Source organism: Ostrinia nubilalis, chromosome 8 (assembly GCF_963855985.1).
Source record: "Ostrinia nubilalis chromosome 8, ilOstNubi1.1, whole genome shotgun sequence".
In the NCBI taxonomy this organism is placed as follows: domain Eukaryota; kingdom Metazoa; phylum Arthropoda; class Insecta; order Lepidoptera; family Crambidae; genus Ostrinia; species Ostrinia nubilalis.
In genome coordinates, this window is record NC_087095.1 from 1437473 (window position 1) to 1462930 (window position 25458).

The window sequence follows — 25458 nt, forward strand, 5'->3', positions numbered from 1 at the left end:
CTACTTTGTGGCCTTTTCTCACGCATAAACCGCATTACATAGCACTGGCTGGCAACTGACAGGTGGACTTCATTCGGAAGAACGTCAGCCTGTCCTGTCAAATCTACACCGCATCAGTGGGTCTAGACAAAGTGCAAATTATAATCGCAAACCAGTTGAAAAGTGGTCGAAAAGCCCCTTTTTTGTATGGAGTTTTGACGGATTCGATTTTCGATTCGATCAAAAAGTGCGTTTTGTCTAGGGGGGCAGATTCCCTCCGCATGCGCACACAAATACTTTGAGATAATTTGCCAAGCCAAGGAGGGCTCAGGAGTCGGCACCCTGCGATGGGACGGCTAGTCGAAGGTCCCGTCAGTCCCCTTTAAATCTACTATCGAATTTCCATATCCCGTATTCCCAGTAGTTCTCGTAGAAGTGTTTTTGTATTTAGGAATAAATTCGCTCACTTCGTACCTATATTTCATAAATTACTTTTCATCATAAAAACCAGTCAATGATTCTGAAAAGTTAAGTTAAAAATCAGAACTAATAACCCAGTACTGATAGTAGCGCCCTCCTGTATATGTCATAATTAAATGGGACACTTCACAAAAACCGCATTCTATTGTAAATTCAATATTTTCACTCGACATTGGCAAAAATAAACCTCCCAGATTGGTTGCCACTAAACAAACAAAAAACTAACGTTAAGTTTGTCTGTCATCTATGCCTGACACTGTGACAATTTTAGTTCTACCCCCGATTCTATGTTTTTCTCCAAATTCATTAGGTAGTCAGTTATTTAAATCAGTTTTTAAAGAGCGCTTTTACACGTGCCTGTGTCTCTTTTACTTTAAACCTGATTCGGGACAATAAATGTGTCAGTGTTGAAAAGTAGCACCGCACGAATCTCAATAAGTTTAGAGATTTTGTGGAGAACTTTAGAATGATGATTTTATGGAATTATCAGTGAAAGTAAAAAGTGATACTGAAAAGAGTGTAACGACTGGACAGAAGAAGAACTTTTATGGTAAGTGAATTTTTGTATGTTTTAATTCTTGCACATTTTCCTTTTGGATTATTAGGTTAGGATTACATATTTGAATAGTAATGTTGCTGTATTTTTAAAATATACACGCAGTTTCCTATAGTGTTTGCAGTTTGCATACAAGTAGGTATACAATTATGGAAAATTGCATCAGGTATGCGAGCTAAGCTAAACTACCTCAGCTTCACTCTTGGTCTGCGACCTGCAATGGATATTGTATTTAGAAAAGACAATGCATCTATCATAAAATCATTATAAAATATCAAATTTGTCAAATTATTATGAAAACAGCCTATAAGCCACTCGCTCAAATGTTAAATGTGTCCTATCCCGTACAAAACATGTTTTCAAATTGTACCTATTCATGCCCGCCGCCGCGCCGCGCAATGACTTACTGGATGGCTTGTATTTTATTTGCACCTACCTGCTTTATAAAAATAAAAAATCACTTTTAATAGAACTGCTACGCTAAATCGTTTTTGTATTGTTTATTATTATTAAGACAAATTAATGTTTCTCTGTAAGTGATTGCATTGTAATCTTTTTGAGAAAATAAATATCTTTAACCACATCTATTGTTTATTAATAATTTTATTGAGTAAAAAATTGTTTTTAGTCTTATTATCGAGTATGCGCTGGACCGCAAATAAAATGGGTCGGTCGGAAAATCTTCTATATTATCTTCAATTAGGTAGGTACCTGAACCAGCTTTAAGGAATAAAACGTACTGTAAAAATTTCGCAATTTTTATTTTTTATTAAATTCTTCAAATCATAAAGCTAGGTCAGGTATTTCTAAGATATTGAAAATTTTGTAACCGATCCTTCTTTGCGGTCCAGCGAAGTTGTAAAGCTGTTCAACGAATCCGTTTGACGCACACAGCATGGCCCTTGACGCTGGTGTCGCGATAGTAACCCTCGTCGCACGCGCAGGAGTGCGGCGCCGCACAGTAACCGTTGAGGCAGCCGCCGGGGCAGTGCGGGCGACACCTGGAAATAAAAAAAACTTTTATTTTAAATAGGTTTTAAAAAGCAATTTTACATGTCCCAGTATTAACCCTACCACTGCTTCGGGACAATAAATGGGCCACGGGACTATTCCCACGTCTCGTTCCCACCACTGCAACTCCTGTGTAGCCAGGATCTACAGCTTGACCGCCATAAAAACCCAACCAATGAAGGTCAAGTTTGTCCCGGGGGAAAGCTAAACTGTCATTGGACCCGCAACGAAATTAATCAGAAGAACATAGGACTTCGAAATTTAAGGTTCGACTTCCCTCGATAAACAAAGATTTTTTTTCTTTTTTATGCTAGATTAAAAAAACAGATACATACAGTCGAACATATAACCTCCTCCTTTTTTGAAGTCGGTTAATAAATGGGCCAGTGCTGAGAAGAAGCAGCGTAAGAAACTCAGTAACTATTGAGCGTTATAAATGACCAGTATAGACGTTTACATTTTTTTATATTATTACTGGCCTGTACCTACCCCTCTGCAGAGTGGTACGAGTACTACATAGGTACGAGTTACTTAAAATGTAAGACTCAGGTCAGGGGTTCCTCACGATTTGAATAAATGCGGTCTTCAAATGACAGCACGTCGAGCAATGCAGTGCGGTTTTATTTTACAATTAAAATGTACAGCTTGAGGTGAGTTGTTGACTGTACCGTTTTTGTTAGGACTCAAGATTATTGAGCTCTTTTTTGATGATGGGAATTCTATGTATTTTATGCGTATTTTATGGCTGTCTCGAATTTTGTGGTCAAGATTTTATAAGTTGACAACGATATCAATAATTTACTTACCGACTTCCGCTGGGATCATTCTCATCTGTTATGTAGCCTGGATTACACCTGCACCTGTTGTGGTCGATGCATACAGCATTGACGCAGGGCTCAGCGCACAATGTCTCTTGGACTTCGAACGTGTTCTGCTGGCTGGGGTTATAGTTCTGATAACTTGGGTACCCATTCGAGTAGTAACCTCCCTGATTTGATGGGTAATTGTTTCCCGGTTCATTCGCAGGATAGTACCCGTGCTGAGGAGTAGGATAACCGGGCCTTTGGTAAGATGGGTATTGAGGGGAACCCCCTTGACTGTCAGTAGTTGCATTCGATCTTTGACCATATTGAGGTTGCCCAGGTACATTAGACGGGTTTACTGGACCGTAAGGGCCAACTTGATTGTCAGGGTACATAGGATGAGGATAAGTCACGTTGATTGTTTGGAATGAGGGATACTGAGGGTTTGACGCTTGATTTGATGGGTTTTGTGTGTTTTGTGGATTGTAGGGGTATTGCGGTTGATTATACTGAGGATTCTGACCAATTTGACTGCCTGGAGTCAAGGGATAGTGATGAGTTCCATAAGATATGTTGTATTGAGGATTTGTTGAGTTTTGAGGGTATGGATACTGGTGATTTTGATTGTAAGGATACAATGGATTGGGTTGGGGGCCTTGATTTGTTTGTGATCCGTTTTGAGAATTTGGATACTGAGGATAGTTAGAACCTTGATTATGAGGATAAGATGGGTTCGGTTGATAGGAGCCTTGATTTGTTTGTGATCCGTTTTGAGAATTCGGATACTGAGGATAGTTAGAACCTTGATTATGAGGGTAAGATGGGTTCGGTTGATAGGTGCCTTGATTTGGGTGTGATCCATTCTGACTAGAGGGATAAGGATAATAGGGGTTATAAGAGTTGAAATTGTAAGTATTCTGTCCAGAGCCGCCTGCAGGGTTTTGAGGGCTGGGTCTCTGGCCAGGAGGAAGTCGTTCCGCGTCAGGGGACATACTGCATACATTCGGTGCTAGGCATTTTCCATTTGGGCCACAATTTCTGTAACGAAATAATAATAATTGAATTACATTTCTCTTGTCTTCAATTCTCTGGAGGAAACACACTTCACAAATATGTACTTCAATGTTATTCACGAATATTTTAGTCGATTAAAACTATATAGTTATTAATTCTGATAACATATTTATGTTATACGGCACCTATTTGGTGTTGCAGCAATTTAACTTACGCCCGCATTCACAAACATGTCTCACAGTGCGCGTGGACGCACAGGGTGACACACGAACCAATCACAGAGCTCTATTTAACGCTGTGTATGTTCGATTTGCTGCTTCACTTAAGCAAGCATCGTTTGTGAATACGGGCGTTAGATTTGAGATGTTTTAAGAGAGGGGTTAACATGGAAAGCATTGGGGGAGGCCTATGTTCAGCAGTGGACGTCTTAATGGCTGAAATGATGATGATGATGATGATGAAGAGGGGTTGTTGCTTACTGGTTGCAATGAGGCATACAGTCCCCTTGGGTGTCCCTGGCGTAGCCGGCGTGGCAGCGGCACTGGCCCCGCACGAAGTCCCCGTTGGTGCACCGGTCGATCGCCTGGCACGAGCCGTCCGGGGTAGACCGGTAGCCTGTATTGCACTCGCAAGTGTTGGGGGCAGTGCAGTTGCCTGAATGGTTATCATGTTAATTAAATTAAAGTTGTCGAAGCTTTCACACACGACTTATTTTACTGACACTTGCTAATTACTTTAATGACTTTACTGACACTTGCTAATTGGGTACTATACTGACCAATTTAGCTATATTGAAATGAAAGTAATAGAGACTTAGACTAGTTCTTTTTCTTACAAAAGTAAAAAAAGGAGATCCTTGAGTGATTGTTTTCATGTCTTCTTATCTTATGGGCTCTAGTTCCAGCGCCGAAATTTTAGCAAGTGTTTAAATTGGTGCTACAGATTCGGAATCATTATTATTGACATAAAACGTTCTTCCATATAAAATATTAAAAAAAAAACATCTAGGCTCATTTTGACACCATTTGAGATACACATTATAAAAAAAAACTTTACCTAATCCACCGCAGTTAAGCCTGCAGTTTGGCAAGCAGAATCGTCCGTCAATGTCCAGCTTGTATCCCTCTTTACACAGGCACTCTCCGCCTGAGCAGTGTCCGTTCTGGCAGCCTATAGGACAGGTGGCGACGCAGATCCCAGCAAGGTTCCTGACGTGATCAGGGAAGCAGGTGCAGGTTTCTGGAGCGGTGCAGAGCGCATTCACGCACTCCTGGCTGCAGACTGGCTCGCAGATCTTGTGGTTATACACGTTTCGTGTGTAGCCCTTGCAGCACGTCCGTATACGGCTGAGGTCCGGGCGTGACTGGAACCATTGGAGAAATGGGGTTACTGGCTGCTGGAATTGGTTCTTAAAGGAACAGGGACTCCTTTGGAAGTGCTTGCCAATGACACTTTATCAACTAAAGGAACAGTTTCTATCAGTAGTTAGAGAATTTGAACATTCCTGTTCCTTTATTGTTTTGGATAATGGTTTCCAGTTTGTGACATTACCTACAGGCTTGAATTAACCTTTAGTTAAGACTGCGGTTTTATTGACCTTGTCAGATTTTTTATAGCTTGTTATGTTTTACAATAGGGTTATCTAGTCGTTATGTAACACTATGGGATAATACTAAAACAAAACGAAATATTTAGTTAAAATTCATAAAAGAGCACAGAATTCTAATAATGTACAGACATTTCTACAAAACCAAATCGTCTGTGATTACGAAACCGAGTCACTTTGTAAGTCGCAGACAAAGTGAAGCATTTCAGGAATGCTTGTATCTCAGACTACTGACGTTACACGATCATTTGCAACGCGGGTTCCGACGGTGGATCCTCGTTATAAGAACGTCTAGAGTAAAACCAGCGAGTGTGAACGCTCCTTAGTAAATATTTGGTTAACGGAAGGAAATGTTTCTTGGAATACCACGTGTGAAACGTGATTTTTATATTAAAGTATCGAGATTTTCCAACTGTTGTGCCTTTGAGGGTAAGTATTTGCTTGAGTTATATTAATGTATCGGAAAGATAATGATCATAGTATAAAAGCTTCATTAGTTAGTTTAGTTTCTACTTATTAAGTGATACTTACTCCATTTCCGGCAGGAACATGAGCTGGGTCCCGCACCAAAGTGGCAGTACTGGAATAAAGAAGGAATTTGTATTTTAATGTTGCATGTTATACATATGTTGTACTTGTATGTAGAGACAACATCACATTAATTAAAGATTGATTTGAGAAACTTGATTAGTTGATAAGATGACGTGTTTAGATATTTTTGTGATTTCATCCTATCTCTTCTTTATTTTACTTTTGGTGTGCAGTTGTATGCACCAGCTCTTCTAAGTATTATTGATTACTTACGGCACTTCCATGTAGCACACGCCAACTTCGAAGTTGCCTGACGGCGCTTGCCCGTAGCCGCCCCCGCCACTGGTGTGGGATGACGACCCATTGTTGAAGAATCTGTGTACATATTAATCAAATTAAAATTATTTACTGCACGTTAAAAGGGTGCTCGAAATAATATAGGACAGTATGGACCCTGTCGGTGATCATCATCATCATCATCATTTCAGTCACAGGACGTCCACTGCTAAACATAGGCCTCCCCCGATGATTTCCACAATGGCCGGTTGGTAACGGCCTGCATCCAGCGCCTTCCAACTACTTTATAAGGTCGTCGGTCTACCCTGTCGGTAATCTTCTTAAATCTTGGTTTTCCGTGCATTCAGTTACCAAATCCGTCGATTCGTGTTTGAGGCCAGTTTTCCATCAAAGCGGAAATGAGAGGAGAGCTGATTTGAATAATCAAACTGGTTTCGTTATTCCCAAATCACCACGGAGTGTAAGATTCGGTTTGGTAACCTGATTGGTTATTCAAAACACATCCCTTCTCGTCCTCTCTCTCGCTTTGGTGGAAACCGAGCCTTAAGTTTGTCAGACTTTAAACAACAACAAGAAATTAGGCTACCTACCTACATACTTAGAATTAGATTGTTAGTCCTACGTGTTCACTTGTTTTGTTATGACTGGATTTATTTGGCAACTGTACAGCAGGTGCACTTGTTTACAATTCCCATAACATATGAACTTTATTTTAAGAGCCGATAAGGCTCAACTTCAACAAAATAATTAATTCCTCTGCAGTTGACTGTACTAGCTTTGTTATTGTCACCTCCAAGAAAAAGTGCTGTACGAATATTAAATCCTCCGCTGTTGACTGTAAGCATTGTTGTTGTCACCTCCAAGTACAAGTGATTCACCTGGTGACGTCACCTCCTCGGTACTGGAAGCTGTGCTGGCCTCCTTTGATGGACTGTGTGGACTGGGCGAGGTCGAATGCGCGTGCGCTGACCACCACCGCGGCTAGCAATAGAAGCCGCATCTTGCTCTGAAAAGTCCATAAAATTAACTTAAAACTAACGTAATTTTCCCCGAAGTTGTGGTAGGGCATGCTATATTGGGACATGTAAAAAGGGCCTACTTAAACTAATAAATAAATCAATAAATATCCTTGGACATTTTACACTGCGCTTCTAGTCCCAAACTTAAGCAAAGGTTGTACTATGGGTACCAGACAACGGATATAAACATACTTAAATACTTTTTTTTTGTAAATACATATTATACATAGTAACACCCAGAAATTAAAATTAATCATTTAAATTTCTGCCCGGCCGGGAATCGAACCCGGGACCTCTCGGCATAGTAGTCCGTTCTGAACCACTACACCAAACGACCGACGAAAGAAAAACTAATAAGTTGATGCAACTCAGCCTAAGAAGGTTAGTAATAAGCCCAGTTAAATTGAGAAATACAGCTACCTAATAGATATGGAAAAGGTATTTTGAAAATCTAGCCATCTCCGCGATTCTGACAAGCTTTTATTTTCGTTCTTACGAAGTACTAAGTTTTCCCATGACCATAAAAACATTGTGATCTTATTTTCACCGTGAGCAGTGAGCAGATGGAACTATGACTCTCTTAGGATGGGTTGCACCATGTTACTTTGACTTTAACAAACGTCAAAAATCTATCAAACTCCATACATAAAACGCTGGTTATCGTCATAGTTACGGGCAATGTTAGGTGGTGCAACTCAGCCTTAAAATTGTTTGGTTGCACTTTTGATTTCGCGAATAGATTTATTTTATGTAAACTAAGTTAGATGTAAAGCACATTAGTAAACATGTATTAAATTTAGATCTTATCACGGAGGTCGAAAAACATCTTCAATTCCAAGTTCAATTTGTTTATCTCTTGGCACATCTTAAACAAAAAAAACCAAGAGAGTCAAAGTTACTCGTTTTTATTTTTTTAAACTTAAGTTAGTTTAAAGAGAGTATTATTTAATACCAGAATACCTATGGAAGTGGTGGGAAAAACGCCGATTACATAATAAGAAGTTGTTACCTTTGAGTCGCGATATTATTCTGGGAATATTCCTTACAACTGGTTAAAAAACACTCAAATGTTTACCGATTTGAACTTCATTAACACTGGGTGCACGTCTATTGAGATAATCTTACCTTATATCAAATTATAGCAAGTTGACTAGTTCACTAAACGTTTGGTTGTACACTGAGATGTTATTTACTTCGAGCGATATGTTTGAGGTCAGCTTGATCTGTCAATGCGAAATCCCGATGGTTCCGTATGAAATTTTAAAATATATAAGTTCATCCGGTGTCTAAGTAGATCAGTTGGAAGAGCAGTCGCCCGGCAAGCGGAAGGTCGTGGGTTCAATTCCCGCCTTAGGCAGTTCGATTTTTTCAAGTTATTTATAATTTTTAAAATGTATAGTCCAGTTTAAAAATACTAATACCTGATAGTTTGGCCCCAAGGTTGATAGGAGGATATTGCCGAATGGCATGAAGTTCGCCTTATATGTTATGATTTATGTGCTTAAATAAATATTAAATGAATAAGTGCAACTACATAGTTTACCTATCATTTTCTTAGGTTTAGTGGGCAACTTACTTACTGTCAGTCCTTATTGAGATCCTTGTAGAGCCAAATGATGTCATTTAGAAGTTTATGGTGGTGTCTACAAAGCTTCTAAAATGATAACAATTTTTTTACTAATATTATTATAACCTCGAGAATATACTTCACAGATTTGCGATCATCTGACAAAGATGTTAAAACAAATTGGAATCTGCGCTAGGTACTCCAAACTATTTTTTTTGAAGTTGATGATTGGTGTAAGTAGTGAAGATCGACCATCACATTAATTAATTCATGCATCATTTCGCATTGAGTTTAAAGATGCTTCATCAAAATAAATTATGTCACATTAGGGCATCAAATACGAATGAATCTTGTTTACAAAACATTTTCCTTAAAATTTTCCTTAGAGCGGTCCTCGGATTCATCAGCTGACCCCTAATTCTAGTTAGCAACATGTCGTCATGCGTATATCAGAACCGGTGAGATAATGCACGCCACTTTGCATATTGGAGTATTTTGATTCATGTTGATTTGTTTTTTACGTATAAGTTTTTGTACTGTTTGCTAGCTAAGTGGTGAGCACGTCACGAACGACGATCTAGGGTAGCACTTGGATGCGAGAAACTGGACCGGTCTTTAGGAATTCCTTGGGGAGGCCTTTTGCCACGGTGATACTCATAGTAGTACAATTAGCAATTTTTATAAATATACTTACTTTATTAGCAAACTATGAAGGAATAGGATCACAGAATAAGTAATGGTACCTACCAAGGTATCTCCTTGATTACTCGTAATGGCTGATTTTCAACCGTCGGATATCTTTTATCTCAGGAATAAAATTGACATTTAGACATTTATTTTCCTGTCAGTATAACTACTGACAGGGAAAAATCGAGGGTTCCGGTGACTGGGACTGCAATTAACTAGGACCGCGGTCCCAGTTGCCGGATCCGTAAAAAATAAATAATTTTCTTCCGGCAACTGGAACTACTCATAGATAACTTAGAAAAATATATTATTCAGGGCAAAATCGGTACAGTCATACGAAAAAACATTCTAAATTATATCTGCCCTATGAGAATACTCGAGTTACAGGGTTAATTTTCTTTGTTACAGGGAGGCTGTATGTCCGTGGCTGAGCACCATGACTTCATACGAAACAACATAAAAGGGTAAGTACCTACTTACTTATTGATTTCAGCCCATCTTTTTTTTCAACTACAATTGATCCGATATTAATTAGATCCAAGATTAATCACGATAAATCGGTTTGTGGGGATCGAACCCGTGTCGTCGTTTCAGCCAAATGACGTCCACTGCTGGACAAAGGCCTCCCCCAAGGTTTCCATAATGAACGGTCCTGCGCTGCCCGCATCCAGGCTCTTCCCGCGACCTTTACCAGATCGTCGGTCCACCTAGTAGGAGGCCTGCCCACGCTACGTCTTCCAGCTCGTGGTCGAACCCGCGTAATTTTGGGAATTGTTGTTGTTGTTGTTGTTGTTGTAGTGTAGCTTCTCCGATGGGTATTCTGATGACCAGTGGAATAATTTATCGAGTATTGTTTATTGGCTCGTTATTGTGCAAATATAAACGGCTGTAAATAGGAAGTTTCGCAAACTAGATAACAGCGCAGCGTCCATGACCTTTCTTATCAGAGCTTCCATAGAATCCAGTTGGGTACAGTCGGATGCAAAAAGGTGGCTTCATTGTGTTAGTTTGGGGGTAGGTATATTTTCTGGGCAGCGATAACGTGAAAAATGCCTTTATTTGAAAATTGTGGACGAGTTTTTTTAATAAGGCCGAAAGGGATTTTTTTGAAAAACGAGGTATGAGTGGGGAAGAAATTTTTTCTTAAGATCTATTTATCTCTATTATCTTGGCTTAGACTTAAATTATGTATAACTAACATAGATAGATTGTTAGTTATGTACGTACGGACGAGCATATCAAGCTGAACCTTGCGGTACATTTTGTACCTACATAAAAATATGAAATAAATGAAATTAGGTAGATGTTTTTTTTTCAACAACTTATAATGAAAGAATAAATTATTTCTATAACCCATGACAACTCTACCCATTTCTTCATTCATCCTTTTATATGCTGTTCACTGTACTACCTAAGAGATTATTTTATTAAGCTGTGTTATTGATTAGTGCAATATTTTGGCATTGATTTTATTAATTAAATATTTTTCTACCTCCTGAAATCATAATACCTTTTACTTAGTATTTACACAGGTATATTTATTTTGTAGTTATTCCGTGAATAGTAGTGCCTCGTGTTTGACCTAATTCCTTGAGATAGTTCATGCTGATAAGTACATACCTAGAAAATAGATAAGAATATTTATCAACAAATATTCTAAATAAAACGTTATCAAGCATACTTAGATATTTAATATTATTAGTTAATCCTACATTTCTTAAGTTAAACATATAAATATCCACAAAACATTTATCATTTACTTTAACACTAAAAAGTCTTTGGCAATACATTACAAACACTTAATATTGAATTAAAAATATTATTTTGTAAAAGAGCATATCCTCAAATAGCGCCATCTGTCATTTTAGTTCTGAACTATCTTTCTGTGAAACGTTGTCGGTCATAACTCCGTGACCGCTTCACCATTCATGTTGATTATTTCTACAGCGTGCTCTGAAGGTGGTCGCCAACAAGGAATCTCGGCATATAGCGGCTCCGATTCGGCGGTGGTCGTGTCAATAACGTCTAGTTTAGCTTCGCATTTCAACGCTTCGATGGCAGACTCAGTCAGAGACGCTCGCTGTAGGTTTAGTTGCTCGCTAATCGTAATAGATGGCGTTACTGAGCACCGCATTTGTTGAGAACCAAAATCATGGCACTTACGAGGAACATCGGTAAATTCATGGCTTCGTCGCGGTAAATGGTCATAATGACATTCTAGAATACCTGAAAAATGTGAAAAAGTGTTTGATAAAGTCGGTAAAATTTGATTAACTTTTTATATGACTGTATCAATACATACCTCTAAAGTTTTCCAGCATTACAGGCGATATCTGTTGTACCACAACGGGTCTCATGAATTGTTTTAAATTCCTATCAAGAGTCGATATTGGTTGATAGTGACATTTTTCGGAATTTGGAGGATCTGCAAATAAAAATAAATGTCAATAATAAAAACAAAAATATTTCGTGGCCCATGAGGGGATCGAACCCGCGACCTTCGCGTTATTAGCACGACGCTCTAACCAACTGAGCTAATGGGCCGATGTTCTAGAGAGCGAAATTACAGTTCAAAGGATTTTTACTATTTGCTTGGCTTTGCTCTCTGGGATGTATATTTTTGTTAGACGGCTGGATCTGGATCATATTGAAGATCTTTCGCTACCTACAATAAACCGAAAATGTGTAATGTGAATGCGTAAATACCTATTAGTTAATAGATGCCACAGTTATCTAATATTTCATTTTACATTCAAATTTTAAAGATTTGTTTCGAATTTACTTAATTATAACAAGTTCCAACTTACCAGGCAATGGCGTATGAAAGATACTCCTCACATACGGAGGCGGCACGTCGTTGTTATCAATCATAACTTGCATTCTGATATCGTTGATCTTCCTCACATCTTCGTATCTGGGCTTCTTGCATCTCTCAATCATCACTATGATCACCGCTACCGTGATCACCGCCATCATCACTCCGCCAGCTATACTTATCACCGAGACAAGATCAACTGACGATCTCTCTGTACCCTTGTCCGTCATAACAGCTGTTATGTGCTCCGGCTCTGTCAAAATATGAAATGTTTCTTCATCTCCCGATGGCTTATCAGTGGTTACTGTATTAGTTTTAGAGTTAGCTGATTTAGATACAGTCGCTTTAGTATCGTTAGTTCTATCTACTTTAGTAACATTTTTCACTGTAACTGTTTTCGTCGTCGTCTGCATGATATCCACTGTTTTGTTGGAGGATTTCTTCACATCAACATGTTTATTAGGACTTACAGTAGTTGTAGCACGTTCGGTTGCTTTACTTGCATTTAGTTTTTTCACAGCTTTTTCTATGGTTATATTACGTCTATGCGAAGACGAAGGTATGTTAGTTGAAGGAATGGTTACTGTCGTTAAAGAGATAGAAGAATTCAGTTTTTGAGTGACTGCAGTTGACGTGCGTGTCATGCTATTAGTTGTATTATTTACAAAGACAGATTTGGTTGAAATTCCTTTCGTTGACGATATACGATGTGGTGTGGGCTTAGTAACATTCATAGTTGGAGTATGCGTGGTCGTAGTAAAATGAGATTTTGTAGTAACATTGGTAGAAGGTTTCGTAATAGGTGCCATTGTCGTGGTTTGGACAGACATCGCTTTGGTAGTTCCTTCAGACGACTTACTGTACGATTTGAATACTGTGACATTCTTATTAGAAATATACGACGTTGTGGACAGTGCGATCTTTTTAAACGTTGCATACGACACTGACGTGGGTATGATTGATACTATGATTGTCTTAGGCGTCGTATTCGGAATGATTTCTATCATGGTGGCATTTTTGTACTTTGTATGTGGGACCTCATGGGTAACCTTCACTTTAGTTTCAACAGTAGGAGTTTCCTGACCTTTTTGGGCTGGTCTGATCCATATTTCTTTTGGTTTGAACTTGAGAGTCGTAAGGGAAATTCTTGTAGTTTCTGTTTTTCTAGTTGTCGTGTCTATTTTTGGCGTAGCTGTAGTTGGTAATTCTTTGATTGTTGTTGAAGTTGTTGTAGTCTTAGGCATTTGAGTTGTAGTCACTGTTGTCGTTTTCGTTGTGGGTATTAATTTGATAGTAGTTACTGGTGTAATTGCCATTGTAGTTAATTGAGTCGTCGGAGGTATCAATACAGCGGAATCAGTACTTTTTCGAGTGGTTACTGGAACTTCTGTTCTATTGTAAACAAAGCTGACTTCTTTATTACTTTTAGTCGTGGCTTCTGTGTATGTGCCAAGAGTGGTCGGGTTTTCTGAAGACGTTGTTACTATTTTATAAGTACTTGTTGTCTTTGGTTGAGTAGGTAAAACTGTGGAAGTTGAAACGTTCAATTGTTTTTTGTTTGACAAAGGCCTTTGCGTCTTCGTCTCTATTTGTAATTCGGTAGGAGCTGCAGTTGTTGTGGTGGATGTCTTCACAATCATCTCTACGGTACTTCTAGAAGAAGTGATAAGCGTGAGTGCTGTGGTAGAAGGTGTAGTGGGTTTAGTAGCAGCTTTAGAAGTATTTAGTAAGTCCTCCGCTGGCGTCGTTGAGGTTGTAGTGGTAAGTAGGTTCTCGCAACTGGAAAGGATGAAAAATAAAATTGATAAATTTTGAAAATACACAAAAACTTAACCTTTGGTGCATCAAAACGTTTATAAAAAAAGCTTTTTTCTCACTAAACATTGTTAAAACTTTTTCGAACGATTAAAACCATGTATTTTATGATATCATGATACAAAATGATCTATGAAATTGGTATGAAAATGATAAGAGTCAGTAAAATAATGAAAATGCGATGACGCACCTCTCACCTTGCCAGCCTTGTTGGCAGACGCACTCCCCGTTGATGGGGGAGCAGACGCCGTGGTCAGAGCAGTCTTTGCACTCGTTCACGCAATTAGGACCCCATCGGTTTGGTTGACAGTCTGGAAAATGTACATTAGGTTGTTTTATAAGGTGTCAGTAAACCACCTCCCAAAGTTAAAAACCTACCTACTCTTAAACATTAATACTCTTCTATAAAAAATAGTCTGGAGTAACTAGGGACTTTTTATTTCGGGTTTGACATATTAATGTAAGTTCTCTATGGACTAGAAAGTTATGTCTTAGTAAATAGGTACAACAAGGACTCAAACAATCGTAGGTACAATACTATTTTCTTGTAAAGATGAAGAGAAGGTACACCTTGCTTATCAGTGTGGCATCGTGCGTCAAAATCTTATGCAGTTGTAATGGGTGCTATTTTGTAACAAAAAAATAGTCTTATGTTCTCTGTATAGTACGTCCAGTGCATAATAGTTGGCAATACCTACCTTCAGAGCAGCCAGGCCCTGTCTTTCCATTGGGGCATATGGGCACGCAAGATACCTCCTTCATTTTGTAGCCCGGACAGCACACAGCAACTTCTGCTGTACGCTCTTCAGTCTGAAAGCAATATTTTATGAAATAAAATAAATACATTTAGTAGATACTTTCCTATAAGTACGATCGCACATTAAGCAACTTACCTAGCTACTTCTATTAGAATACGAATCTCAAATCACTATATCGTCAGTTGCAGGTTCACTTGGGGTAACTGACAAAATACGGTTTTTGAGTTAAATATACAGTTTTTCTTAGTTTTTTCTGCTCTTTCGAATGGTATACGTAAAAAAATTCTAGCTTTAAAAAAAATACAATTACACGGACATTTTCAGGTGTGAACTTTTCAGATTTCCTTCACAATTTTGGTGTAACTGACATTGTAATAATTTTACCAGGTTGAATTGGTGTATCTGTAATAATGTAAAAATTTTGCTACAAAACTTTGCAATTACACTGATTTGCTAAGGTTTAAAACATTAAATAAAATAGGAATTTAGAAAGTTTTAAGGCATATTACATTATTATTATACCAGCAGTATCAGTTAAAAAAGTTAAAGTTAGCTCAACAAAAAAATTTATTGAAATTGAGCAAACTATCCAGCCAACTAGGCGTCACTGCGCGTTGCTAACATTAACCTGTTGTTACTCTGTTACTTTTACTGTTGTAGTACTCATGACCTTAATTCAACATTGCTTTAAAGAGGTGGGAAATTAAATCCATTTTGTTTTCAGTTTAAGTTGCCCCGTAGACCTAAATACGGTATTGGTAAGTCAAAGGTTAAAAAAATATTGAAATTACTTAGTTTCACAGTAATACTTTAGTTATTTTAATATTTCTGTCTTAAAAAAATTAAATACACATATTTTCTTGATTTTCGTGGCTTTTTTTATCATTTTTAATGAATAAAATAAAAGTTACTTCTAATAAAATTAAAAAAAAAATAAAGAAAACGACAAAATGTTATTTTTTTCATGAATTCTCTTATTTTTTAATACTTTTACATAAATTATACAGCAACTAAGTAAACAAAACCCAGCAAATGCATCAAATTATTTTAATTTGGGCAGTACTTACATCAATTTGACCTATGTTTTTTCCAAAAGTATGGTGTAAAATTAGTGTAACTGTCAAAAGTACAAAAATACATTGGTGTAACTGCAATTTATTTCCTTAACTAAGACAAATTAGATAATTCTTTTTATTTAATCGATAACCGCGTAGAATTCTAAGCATTTCTGTAAAAACAGATCCAAAAAAGGTTAAATAGGAAAAAAGTTATGTCCGATTTAAGACGAAAAAAAACTTTAAACGGCTCTACTGAAAAACTGTATTTTGTCAGTTACCCCAAGTGAACCTGCAACTGAATTTTAAAATTAACATTAGTATTATTTTATTGTAAGTTGCAGTTCAATAAAGTTTTAACTTTGCCCTCAAACGAATGAGGAAATACTTTCATATATTTACTTCTTGGTAAGGTTTAACACGTGACTAATTTTTATAAATGAATGGCATCGTAATTACAGTACGGGAATGTAGCTACAATTACCACGATAAGTGACAGTCTCTTTGCAAATGATCTAGTTTTCTTCAAGGTTTTCTTTAATCTTATACGTCTGCGCAAGTCTACTTGGAATCTGTTTGATAGAAATTACTATAATAACTGTTGACATGGAAACTCAGTAAATTATTATTCTAATGGCTTATTTGCAAACCTTTAATGTAGTTGTAATGATTTAATCGCCTTAGGTCTTGGCCTATCTAAATCTTTAGTTGTTAATGTTTTCCTTTGAATTTTATAATTTAATTAAGGATGCAGGCGTCCGGTTCGAGTGCAAAGTTAGTAAATCAAGTATTCATAAGGACCTACAACTACATACAGATGTATTGGTTTGAAGACATCTCTTAAGTTACGCAATCAACATTTTCTGATGATGTCTCACTTAAAGCATTAAGAAGTTAGTTTTACTCGTGATTTAAGTAGGAATATAAGAGGACCTAACCTCGAGCCTTGTGAGATCCCTCATCTCAGTGTTCCAGCGGGAACACCGCGGTGGCATAGAGAAGCACCACTCGTATGTGCGGACGGACATCGGGGCACGATACTTGATCCTTTTTGTTATGTTATACCTGAAATCAAAATATGACATACATTAAGACTCTGAAATACATTGTCTGATGCCTGAGGGATTTCTAGGTCTTGGAATTTTAAAATATTTAACAATAAGGACCATTCCCATTACAAAATTTACTACCATCATGGCTTATTTAATGCTAATAATAACAAGAAGGATTTCAATACTCATTTCCTTAAATTAAAAACTGTAATTTTACAAATACTCCTTTCGTAACTTTCAAACTTCTCTTCCTACATTACTTCAGAAACGAATCATGCTTGACTATAAAGCAAGCAAGTCTCCTTGTTAAATAGATGTAAGTCTAATTAGCGTAATAAATTCAGTTTGCCGGCGTTATGGAGATCCAAGGCACTTAGGGAAAGATCAAAGAAAATTAATAGAGCCCTAACGTCACATAATTAGCTATTTCATTACGTCATAAGTGCTCTTTGTTAAAGGATAATGTATTGCATTTCATAAACGCAGGACAAAGATCAAACCATGGTTAAGCGATTGACATTTTAAAAGGTCAGTCAGTTTTGCTAAATATATCAAACTTCCTTAAAGTCGTAAAAATATATTTGAAAGTAGTCCACTGAATACGACCTACGGTTTTCCTTTTTTGAATTTTTTTGAGTCTTTTTTGACTCGTAAAGGCCTTCGTGGTTTAGTGGTAAGAGAGTTTGTCTCTATCAAATTAGAGGTCCTGGTTTGACTCCCAGGAGGAACTATCAAATTCAAATAATTTTATCGCATATCACAAAACTAAGGGTTGACAGAACATTCGTATTGGTAGTGACGCCCCTTGAAGGCGTTGTTATCACTCTGATGTAGTTATGGCAGACACTGATGATGTCTCAATGTGTCTGACACCATGTCATATATCAGTAATTATGTCCCCCAAATGCCAAGGTAAAAAAGAGTTTCAAATGCAATATAAACAGCTGTTAAATTTTACGTAGTTCTTCATTTGCACCAAGTGTAGATAAAAGCGAATTGTCAATAAAACTGTAGATTATATTAAACTTTAGTTGTTATTTCATCATTTTCATCACCTGAAGAGATGATGATGAAATAACGAATAATAAATCTGACATAGTTACATTCACAGAGCCCTTAATAGGGCTCTAATTTCCTGTACTAAGTAACGTATTACGTTTTACTTTATTAGCAGGAGGATTTAGTATCTCTTGCATTGCGTCACTCGATACCTGGATCGTATTTCTACTCTGTATTCCTTATTATAGTAATTGCAATAATTTATATAACAGTTAATTTACTTATTACTTAAGAATTAGTTACGAAGGGATAAGGTACCTTTGCTAAAACTAGATCATTAGAAATAGTTATTAAAAAAGTACAGTTATACAATCCAATGCTCATAATGTACTTGTATATTGTTATCTTAATTAGCTAGGTCGCAGGAGGTACCTGGATGCAAGCGGCGCAGGACCGGTCTTTGTGGAAATCCTTGGGGGAGGCCTTTGTCTAGCAGTGGACGTCTTTCGGCTGAAACGAACTAACGAACGAATTAGCTAGCCCCAATCTAATTAGCGCTTGTAAAATGACTAGGTACATGATGTATCATTATTAAGTTACTCTAATGTTGGCCATAATTCTTGTGTTAATTTTGATTTAGTGTCAATGATAAAAGATAAAAACACTTTCAACCACTTTTTTGAACAAATTTTGTATCCTACTTAGACAGTAATAGGATCTCTAAGAGTAAATAATTTAGGAAACAAAGAGCTTCGTTCTCTTCTTTCCCTTCAAAGTTATTGTAAATGTTTATTTACACATTGAAATCAAAATCACTTACTTCTGTTTCACCATGCACACGTTGGGCCCGCTCAGTGCTATCGCTTCCATCACCATCATCATCACCACCGCCACCAGTATCCATGTTCGAGTCCTCGTCCACACGCACTTCACTGATATCATCATCATCACTCACTAGTTCCAATTCATCATTAAAGTTAATAGTTCTCACAACATCTTAAATTAAGTTTGCACTGGCATTGTGGATGATTTTTCAGATACTGTCTTGCAGGTTTTTCTTTACGTTACCTGTGGAAAAATAAATGGTGATTAGTTAACGTTGGAAGTTATTCTTCGAAAATAATTTTTGTTTGGATTGGTTTGGTTCATTCATTGATATTTTCATAGTTATCAACGGGAACGCACATGATGTTAAGTTTTAATAATAATCTAATAACATTTAACATAGATAGAGTAGTAACAATAGACGGGTCTATTAAATTCAGAGGATGAAACTACATTATGAAATAGCTTCGGATGGATTTAGTCTTCTTAGTTTTTTTTAGCACTGGCCCATTTATTGTCCCGAAGCAGTGGTAGGGTTAATGGGACGTGTGTATGTGCTTTTTAAAAGCTTACTTGCATAAATAAATGAGTTTTAGTGTGGTTAACCGGGGTCATATAGGTCCAGACGCCAGGGATTGATCGCAGACATAAAAGAAAGGGTTTATGTTTGTTTATTTAGGTAAAGCAGTAGCCATATCATACGAATAGTCCTATCTTACAACAGTTACGCATGAATGAATAGCAACAGTTAATATTAGTTAACTTATAGTAGCAATTCATTGCATGGGAGACGTAACTATCTCAAGTGACACCGACAATTACTCAATACCCTCTGGCGGGACTCTCCCCTCTGGGTTACTTGACCTCTCGAATGACGTATTCGGGTTATGGATGACGTGGATGGAATGAATATGGATTTAATTAAAGCTTTCAAGTGTATTGAATGTGATAATTAAAGGTTTGAATTTGAAGCTTGGGGTGATTTTGGAGGGAAAGTATCATTTTCAAATGTTGGCTTGTTATTCATTGAACTCTTGTTTATGTTCTTTGAAGCGTTAATTGATAAGTGTTTGACGGAATGGTTTTGTTGGGATGATATCAAAAGGTTTTATCAAAGTAATTTTGTAAGATTGCTTTGTTCAAAGTAATTTTTTTTGGACCTAATTCTAAAAGTGAATCTACTGGTTGAAATCTAAAATCCAGAATTTGAATGAGATGGAGTCACAAACTGTTATAGAAATTAATTTTTAATTACGTAGATTGTTGGGAAGTTGTAGATTAAGTTGAGCGTGAATAGGCACTTACAGGGCAGATATTATTATGTACCATCCTAGACTGCATCCCACTTAACATCAGGTGCGATTGTGGTCAAAGACCTGCCTTGTTATGCATAAAAAAACTTTGATTGAATTGAATTAAACATTTATCTGATGGGTTTAGCCTCTCCCATTTTTATGGAGTCTTAAAATGGTCTCGTATTTTTTTGACAATCCCATAGTATAGACTTTTCAGATCTGGTTAGCTTGTCTCAACCTACAGAGATTTGAATAATACGTCACACGCGGGAGTTCGCGCGTTGCGCCGGCGCAACAGGATGTGCCGTTTGCGCTTATCAATGCCGACGACCTCTGGCGACGAAAGCCGACGATCGCTAAACTCTTTTGTGCTGCGAAGAGTGTTAGCAATTGCTTTTTAAACTCGGTTGTCAAGTGACTATGATAATATAAGATGAATACGAGGTTTTATGAATACCTACTCATGTAAGTTTGAATTGTGATACCATTCTCGGCTATCATCAAGGATATTAGAAGTAAGGGACTGACTGCAAGATTTATCTGTTATATTATTTAATAATGATGCTATATTATATGCTATACTATAAAGCGACGGCAACAACCTTTGCGACTTTAGATCATCTTAAGCTTTTTGTATCGTTTTCATCCTAGTTCACTTATACTATTTTTTAATACTTCAACATCCTGTTTTCACAAATAATCTTTTGTTTCTTTGATTTGCGATTTGCTTTCGTAATAACGTCCTTATTTCTTTCTACCACCTCCGACCTTTCTCCATGGTCGTATATTCGTTCAAATTCGACACCAAGTTCAAAAACACTATCACAATCAATCAAACACAAGCATAACCCAGTGTTTTGTCAGCGCGCAGGCCCCAACGGGCTGATGGGTCCCCAATGGGTCTCTTCCGTCCGTCCATTACAATATTGCGCTATGAATATATTGGGACTAGTGACAAGTTTCCTCTCCAAAGTACATGGAGTGTGATAGTTCTGAAGTTATTTACTTTTAGAGCAGTTTTAAACTTTCATGGTCACTAACAGAATCATTATTATTGACGGTATTGCTACTATTATTGATTTTAAATTAAGGTACATGGTAGCAATCCCGTTGATAATAATAATTCAACTTTATCTCCAGTAGTGACTACATTGAAAAAATTCTTGACGCCTGTGTGCCTTGTGCGCCTTTTGTCTCTTATACTTTCTCCGAAAATGATTGTTAAAGAAATATTAAAAATGATTTAATGGGCTTATTATCAATTCTATTTTCCTGTAACCTTATCTGTATTTTTTTGTATTAGGGGTGGGTTCATCACAGTAGTCTAGGGGATGACTGGGTTCTAATTGCCGACATTCCAATCAGACTGGAACCGTTGAGCTATTGTAACATTTGTAACGTTAAAATAAAATTGCTCGAATAAAAACTGATTTCAAGTCATAAGAAACAATAAAACGACTAAATCCAATCCAATATGAGAAATTGTCTCAGATATCGTGAGAGTTCCAGTGACCCACTCATATTCCTGGACACAAAGTAGATAGTGGGCTAGGTCGTTAGTTAATTGAAAATCGTTAAGATTGCAGCAATCGTCCAGCTGTGAGGATACGTGATCCAGTTAGATAACGCTTACGCTATGTGATACGCAGTTCCGAGCGCAATTCTACAATAGTGCGTTTCTATTCTGCAGGGTACATAAACGTATTGAGTATTGAGGGTATTTTTTTAATGAGATTCTATGTAAAGTTCAAAAGCTTACATTTTTACAGCTACGAGTTATTATTAATTTTGTTCAATATGTTTTTGTTATGTACCTGACTGTCTACTTAATCTACCAATTTGTAGAGTACGGAGATGACATTTTCGCAATAATAGGTAGAGTAGTAAGGTTTTTATTTTTCTATTGACGACTTAGGGCTGATTTTTCAATCGTCAGATATCTTTTAACTGAAGAATAAAATTGACATTTTGACATATTTCCCATACCGGAACTGTCAATGTGTCAAACTTATTCTTCAGTTAAAAGTTAACCGACGATTGAAAAATCAGCCCTTAGGAGAATATTTAGTAAATAAGTAGGTAGGTAATTCGATATAATTTTAATTAAAGGTCACTAATAGGCACAAAGAAGACAGACTTGGATTATTTAAATTGTTAATTTTAAAATGCAGCTAGTCCTGTGTAAATATCTTACTAATTTTAGTTTTAGAATTAAAGATATTAAATTTTTATGTCTACCAAAATGCACAGAATATCAGTAGACATGTAAAATCGCGTAGTTTCGAAACCTTTTAAAGTCCGTCCTTTGCGTTACCATTCCGTCGTCCTGTGACTCGTCCAAACATGGCTTCTGTTAATAGGACATCTGTTATTTAGCTAAGTGGCCGCCGGCACGATATTTAATTGGCTTAACGATTCCACCATGCACTCCCAGTTACATAATTATATTCGGCTTGATACCCCACTCTGAAAACCGAATCCGATAAACGGCTCTATCTGTCTCTTTCAGTTGCATTGGGTTCGTGGTATGTGTGATAGAGACGGAATCTAAGAATAGGCCTTATGAAATCGTTGTAAATGGTAGACCCTCGCCTCTGTGGGAGGCGCGTAACTTTAGTTCACTTTGAAGAATAGTTTAATGTTGCGTTAAATGTAACAGTCATAAAGATTTTGAAGTATTGTAGTTGCTAATGTTGTTTTATTTATTGTTAGGTAGACGGCTAACTTATTAATATTACTCTCTGGTATCACTACAATGGTGTCAGACATCGTAAGCCACAGGTGCTTGATAAAAAAAAGTAATGAAGATCAAAACACTTTATTTCGCACAATTCGTTTGATGAAATCCCTAACCGAGTGTCTACAAGATGAATTTTCAACTTTCGTGTCCCGAAATCGTACTTATATCTTTAGGTCTATGGATTTTATCTATTAGGTAATCAATTTTAAAACAAATAGCGTATCTTCATGGTGCCCTAAAAATATTAATATTTTCATACAATATTTATTCTAAGAAAGGTCTTTGTTTTCTCTCGGTAACTCCTCGAAATTACCCCATTTTTCGTGGTAATGCGCCATCACGTTTTCTTTTTAAACAACACCTCTGTAATGTTTCCTCCAATATTTACCCTCGAAATGGGGACGCAAAATGATATTTTACTAAGCTTTTTTGCTTTGGGTTGCTATAAACCCTTTTATCCTTACAGAATGTTGAAAATGCCAGGAATAGTGTGGATTTTGTATGTACGAGCAATTTCTTTTATGATCCAGGTATATGGGTAGAAGCGATAAGTTTTCATCGAAAGGCCCATTTATATTGTTCCATAAAATACCTACTATAGGAAAGTTTTAGATTAGATTTTGCCGTTTCGGATAAGCTTTCAGGTTTGAAAAGGCGATCGGCATTTTTTATACAAAAATACACACTAACGCCCGTATTCACAAACATTACTATGAGGTCTTACAGTGCGCGTGGACGCACAGGGTGACACACGAACCAATCACAGAACTCTATTCAACGCTGTGCGTTCGATTTGCTGCTTCACTAAAGGTAGCCTTTCGAACTAAGCGTCACACACGCAGTGTCTTTAGTTTTGGTCTAAAAGGTATTCGAAGCGAGTTAGTGACGCGGCGTTGGTGGCATAAGACCAAAGTTATAGACGCTGCGTCTGTGACGCTTAGTTTGAAAGGCTACCTTTAAGCAAGCATCGTTTGTGAATACGGGCGTAAGTCTTATAAGTAAAATCAAATTCTGTTTCAACCGCGCTCGTGCACTCTGCTACGAGTATACTATTATGAAAAACTCCATTAATTTAGTATTAACAATTTTACACACTTCGAAATAATGAACACTATACCTTGATAGGTATAGAATCGAGATAATGACCACTCTCGTTAATGTCTTTATCGATTCTATTGATTCGTTCTCACGATTTGTTTTAGTTACTTTATCAAACAAATATCGAAAGTCTAACAAGTTTATCGAAGGAAGTTCATAATATTGTTTGTATAATGAAATTTCGATCACTGCATCATTATCAAAGATAACCAATTAATTAATTAGAGTTTACACAGACAATGTAGGTAGGTAATTAAAATGAAATTAATAAAGAATTGTGTTTTTACGAAGAAAATCAATCTATATTTTTAGCTCTATTAATTTATTATTTGAACACTAAATATCCGAAACTCATATAGTACTTATTTAATTAAAAAAATAGAATATAAAATTATCGACAAAGTAATTGCGACTCTTATAATAATTTTAAAATTATTTATCTGCACTTAAATAACTTTGTAAATGTTTCAATTACATATTACTAAATTCCGCTCCTTTGTACCCTTTTTAAAATACAATAAAATTCTTCCTTTATCATAATAATTAGCTCTTATATCTAATTAACATAAATAAATATTTACCTAATTAATCAAATCGGTCACTTATAGTCCATTCGCACTTGTCACAATCACAACAATGTACCAGGCTGTCAGAAACCGCGCGGGATGCGACGCGGACGGCAGTCGCCAGACGACTGGCGGGATGCGCCGGGATCGCTCTGGATAGTCAGGATAGAAAGCAATCAGCGAAATTAGGGATAATTGATATTAATGACGGATTTAGGTTAATGTTTTTTGGGGATAACTGTCGTTTTTCGGACTTGTGACGATGCTGATGCTGAGAAAATACGCTCTATCGTGTATTATACCCTATCTGCTCGTACACTAATGTTATAAAGAGGAAAGGTTTTATTGTTTGTTTCAATTGAATTGACTTCAAAACTACTGGACCGATTTGAAAAAATCTTTCACAATTAAAATCCTACTATAGTATGATGACCATAGGCGTATTTTTGCGGTATTAAATCCGCCGGGTCAGATAGTACGTCATAAAAAAATAAAGAAAATTATTTTGACTACAACTTACGACGGTAATAATGTAGAGCGACAGTAGATTTTAAGGTACATTTTCTTCTAGGCGAGACTGAATGCCTAAATACTCATTATGTCTATAGTTGCACTCTAGGGTGGATGTACCTGTCTCAGTTCTAATATCAGGTGTAACTGCTGTCAAATACCTGCCTTTTATTGCATAAAAAATATTTTACCACGTATGTTAGAATTAAATATCTTGCTTAAAATTTTAAGTCAATTACAATCGACTACATTATCAAGCATCTAAAACTAACAAGGTTATCAAAGAAAATAAAGCATGAAATATAAAATAGTAACTTAACAATGCAATTTGTTACATGACCCTTTTGAAACTGATAAGTAAATAGGTAATTGCTTTATTA

General features: G+C 36.8%; 2 protein-coding genes and 1 non-coding gene across 5 annotated transcripts; all 3 read right to left on the reverse strand.

The window, feature by feature from the left end:
• Positions 1-1605: 1605 nt before the first annotated feature.
• On the reverse strand, positions 1606-8496 carry LOC135073714 (DNA-directed RNA polymerase II subunit RPB1-like). The gene is made up of 8 exons (XM_063967857.1): positions 8422-8496; positions 7156-7283; positions 6254-6355; positions 5981-6029; positions 4900-5206; positions 4323-4497; positions 2833-3867; positions 1606-2016 (listed from the first exon to the last, which is right to left on the reverse strand). The coding sequence occupies exons 2-8, from the start codon at positions 7275-7277 to the stop codon at positions 1884-1886; spliced, it is 1923 nt and encodes a 640-aa protein (XP_063823927.1). The 5' UTR covers positions 7278-7283; positions 8422-8496; the 3' UTR covers positions 1606-1883.
• A 2728-nt stretch (positions 8497-11224) lies between these two features.
• Positions 11225-24683, reverse strand: LOC135073715 (mucin-2). 3 transcript variants are annotated; one of them, XM_063967860.1, is made up of 9 exons: positions 24584-24683; positions 18865-19112; positions 16932-17058; positions 14879-14990; positions 14371-14491; positions 13450-14144; positions 12358-12618; positions 11853-11975; positions 11225-11776 (listed from the first exon to the last, which is right to left on the reverse strand). In XM_063967860.1, the coding sequence occupies exons 2-9, from the start codon at positions 18990-18992 to the stop codon at positions 11451-11453; spliced, it is 1893 nt and encodes a 630-aa protein (XP_063823930.1). In that variant the 5' UTR covers positions 18993-19112; positions 24584-24683; the 3' UTR covers positions 11225-11450. The 3 variants fall into 3 exon arrangements, with proteins under 3 accessions (XP_063823930.1, XP_063823931.1, XP_063823929.1); XM_063967861.1 differs by lacking the exon at positions 13450-14144 and having other exon boundaries at positions 14378-14491; XM_063967859.1 differs by having other exon boundaries at positions 12358-14144.
• Trnai-aau (transfer RNA isoleucine (anticodon AAU)) lies at positions 12021-12094 on the reverse strand. The gene has a single exon. It is a non-coding gene; the product is annotated as a tRNA-Ile (tRNA).
• Positions 24684-25458: the final 775 nt, after the last annotated feature.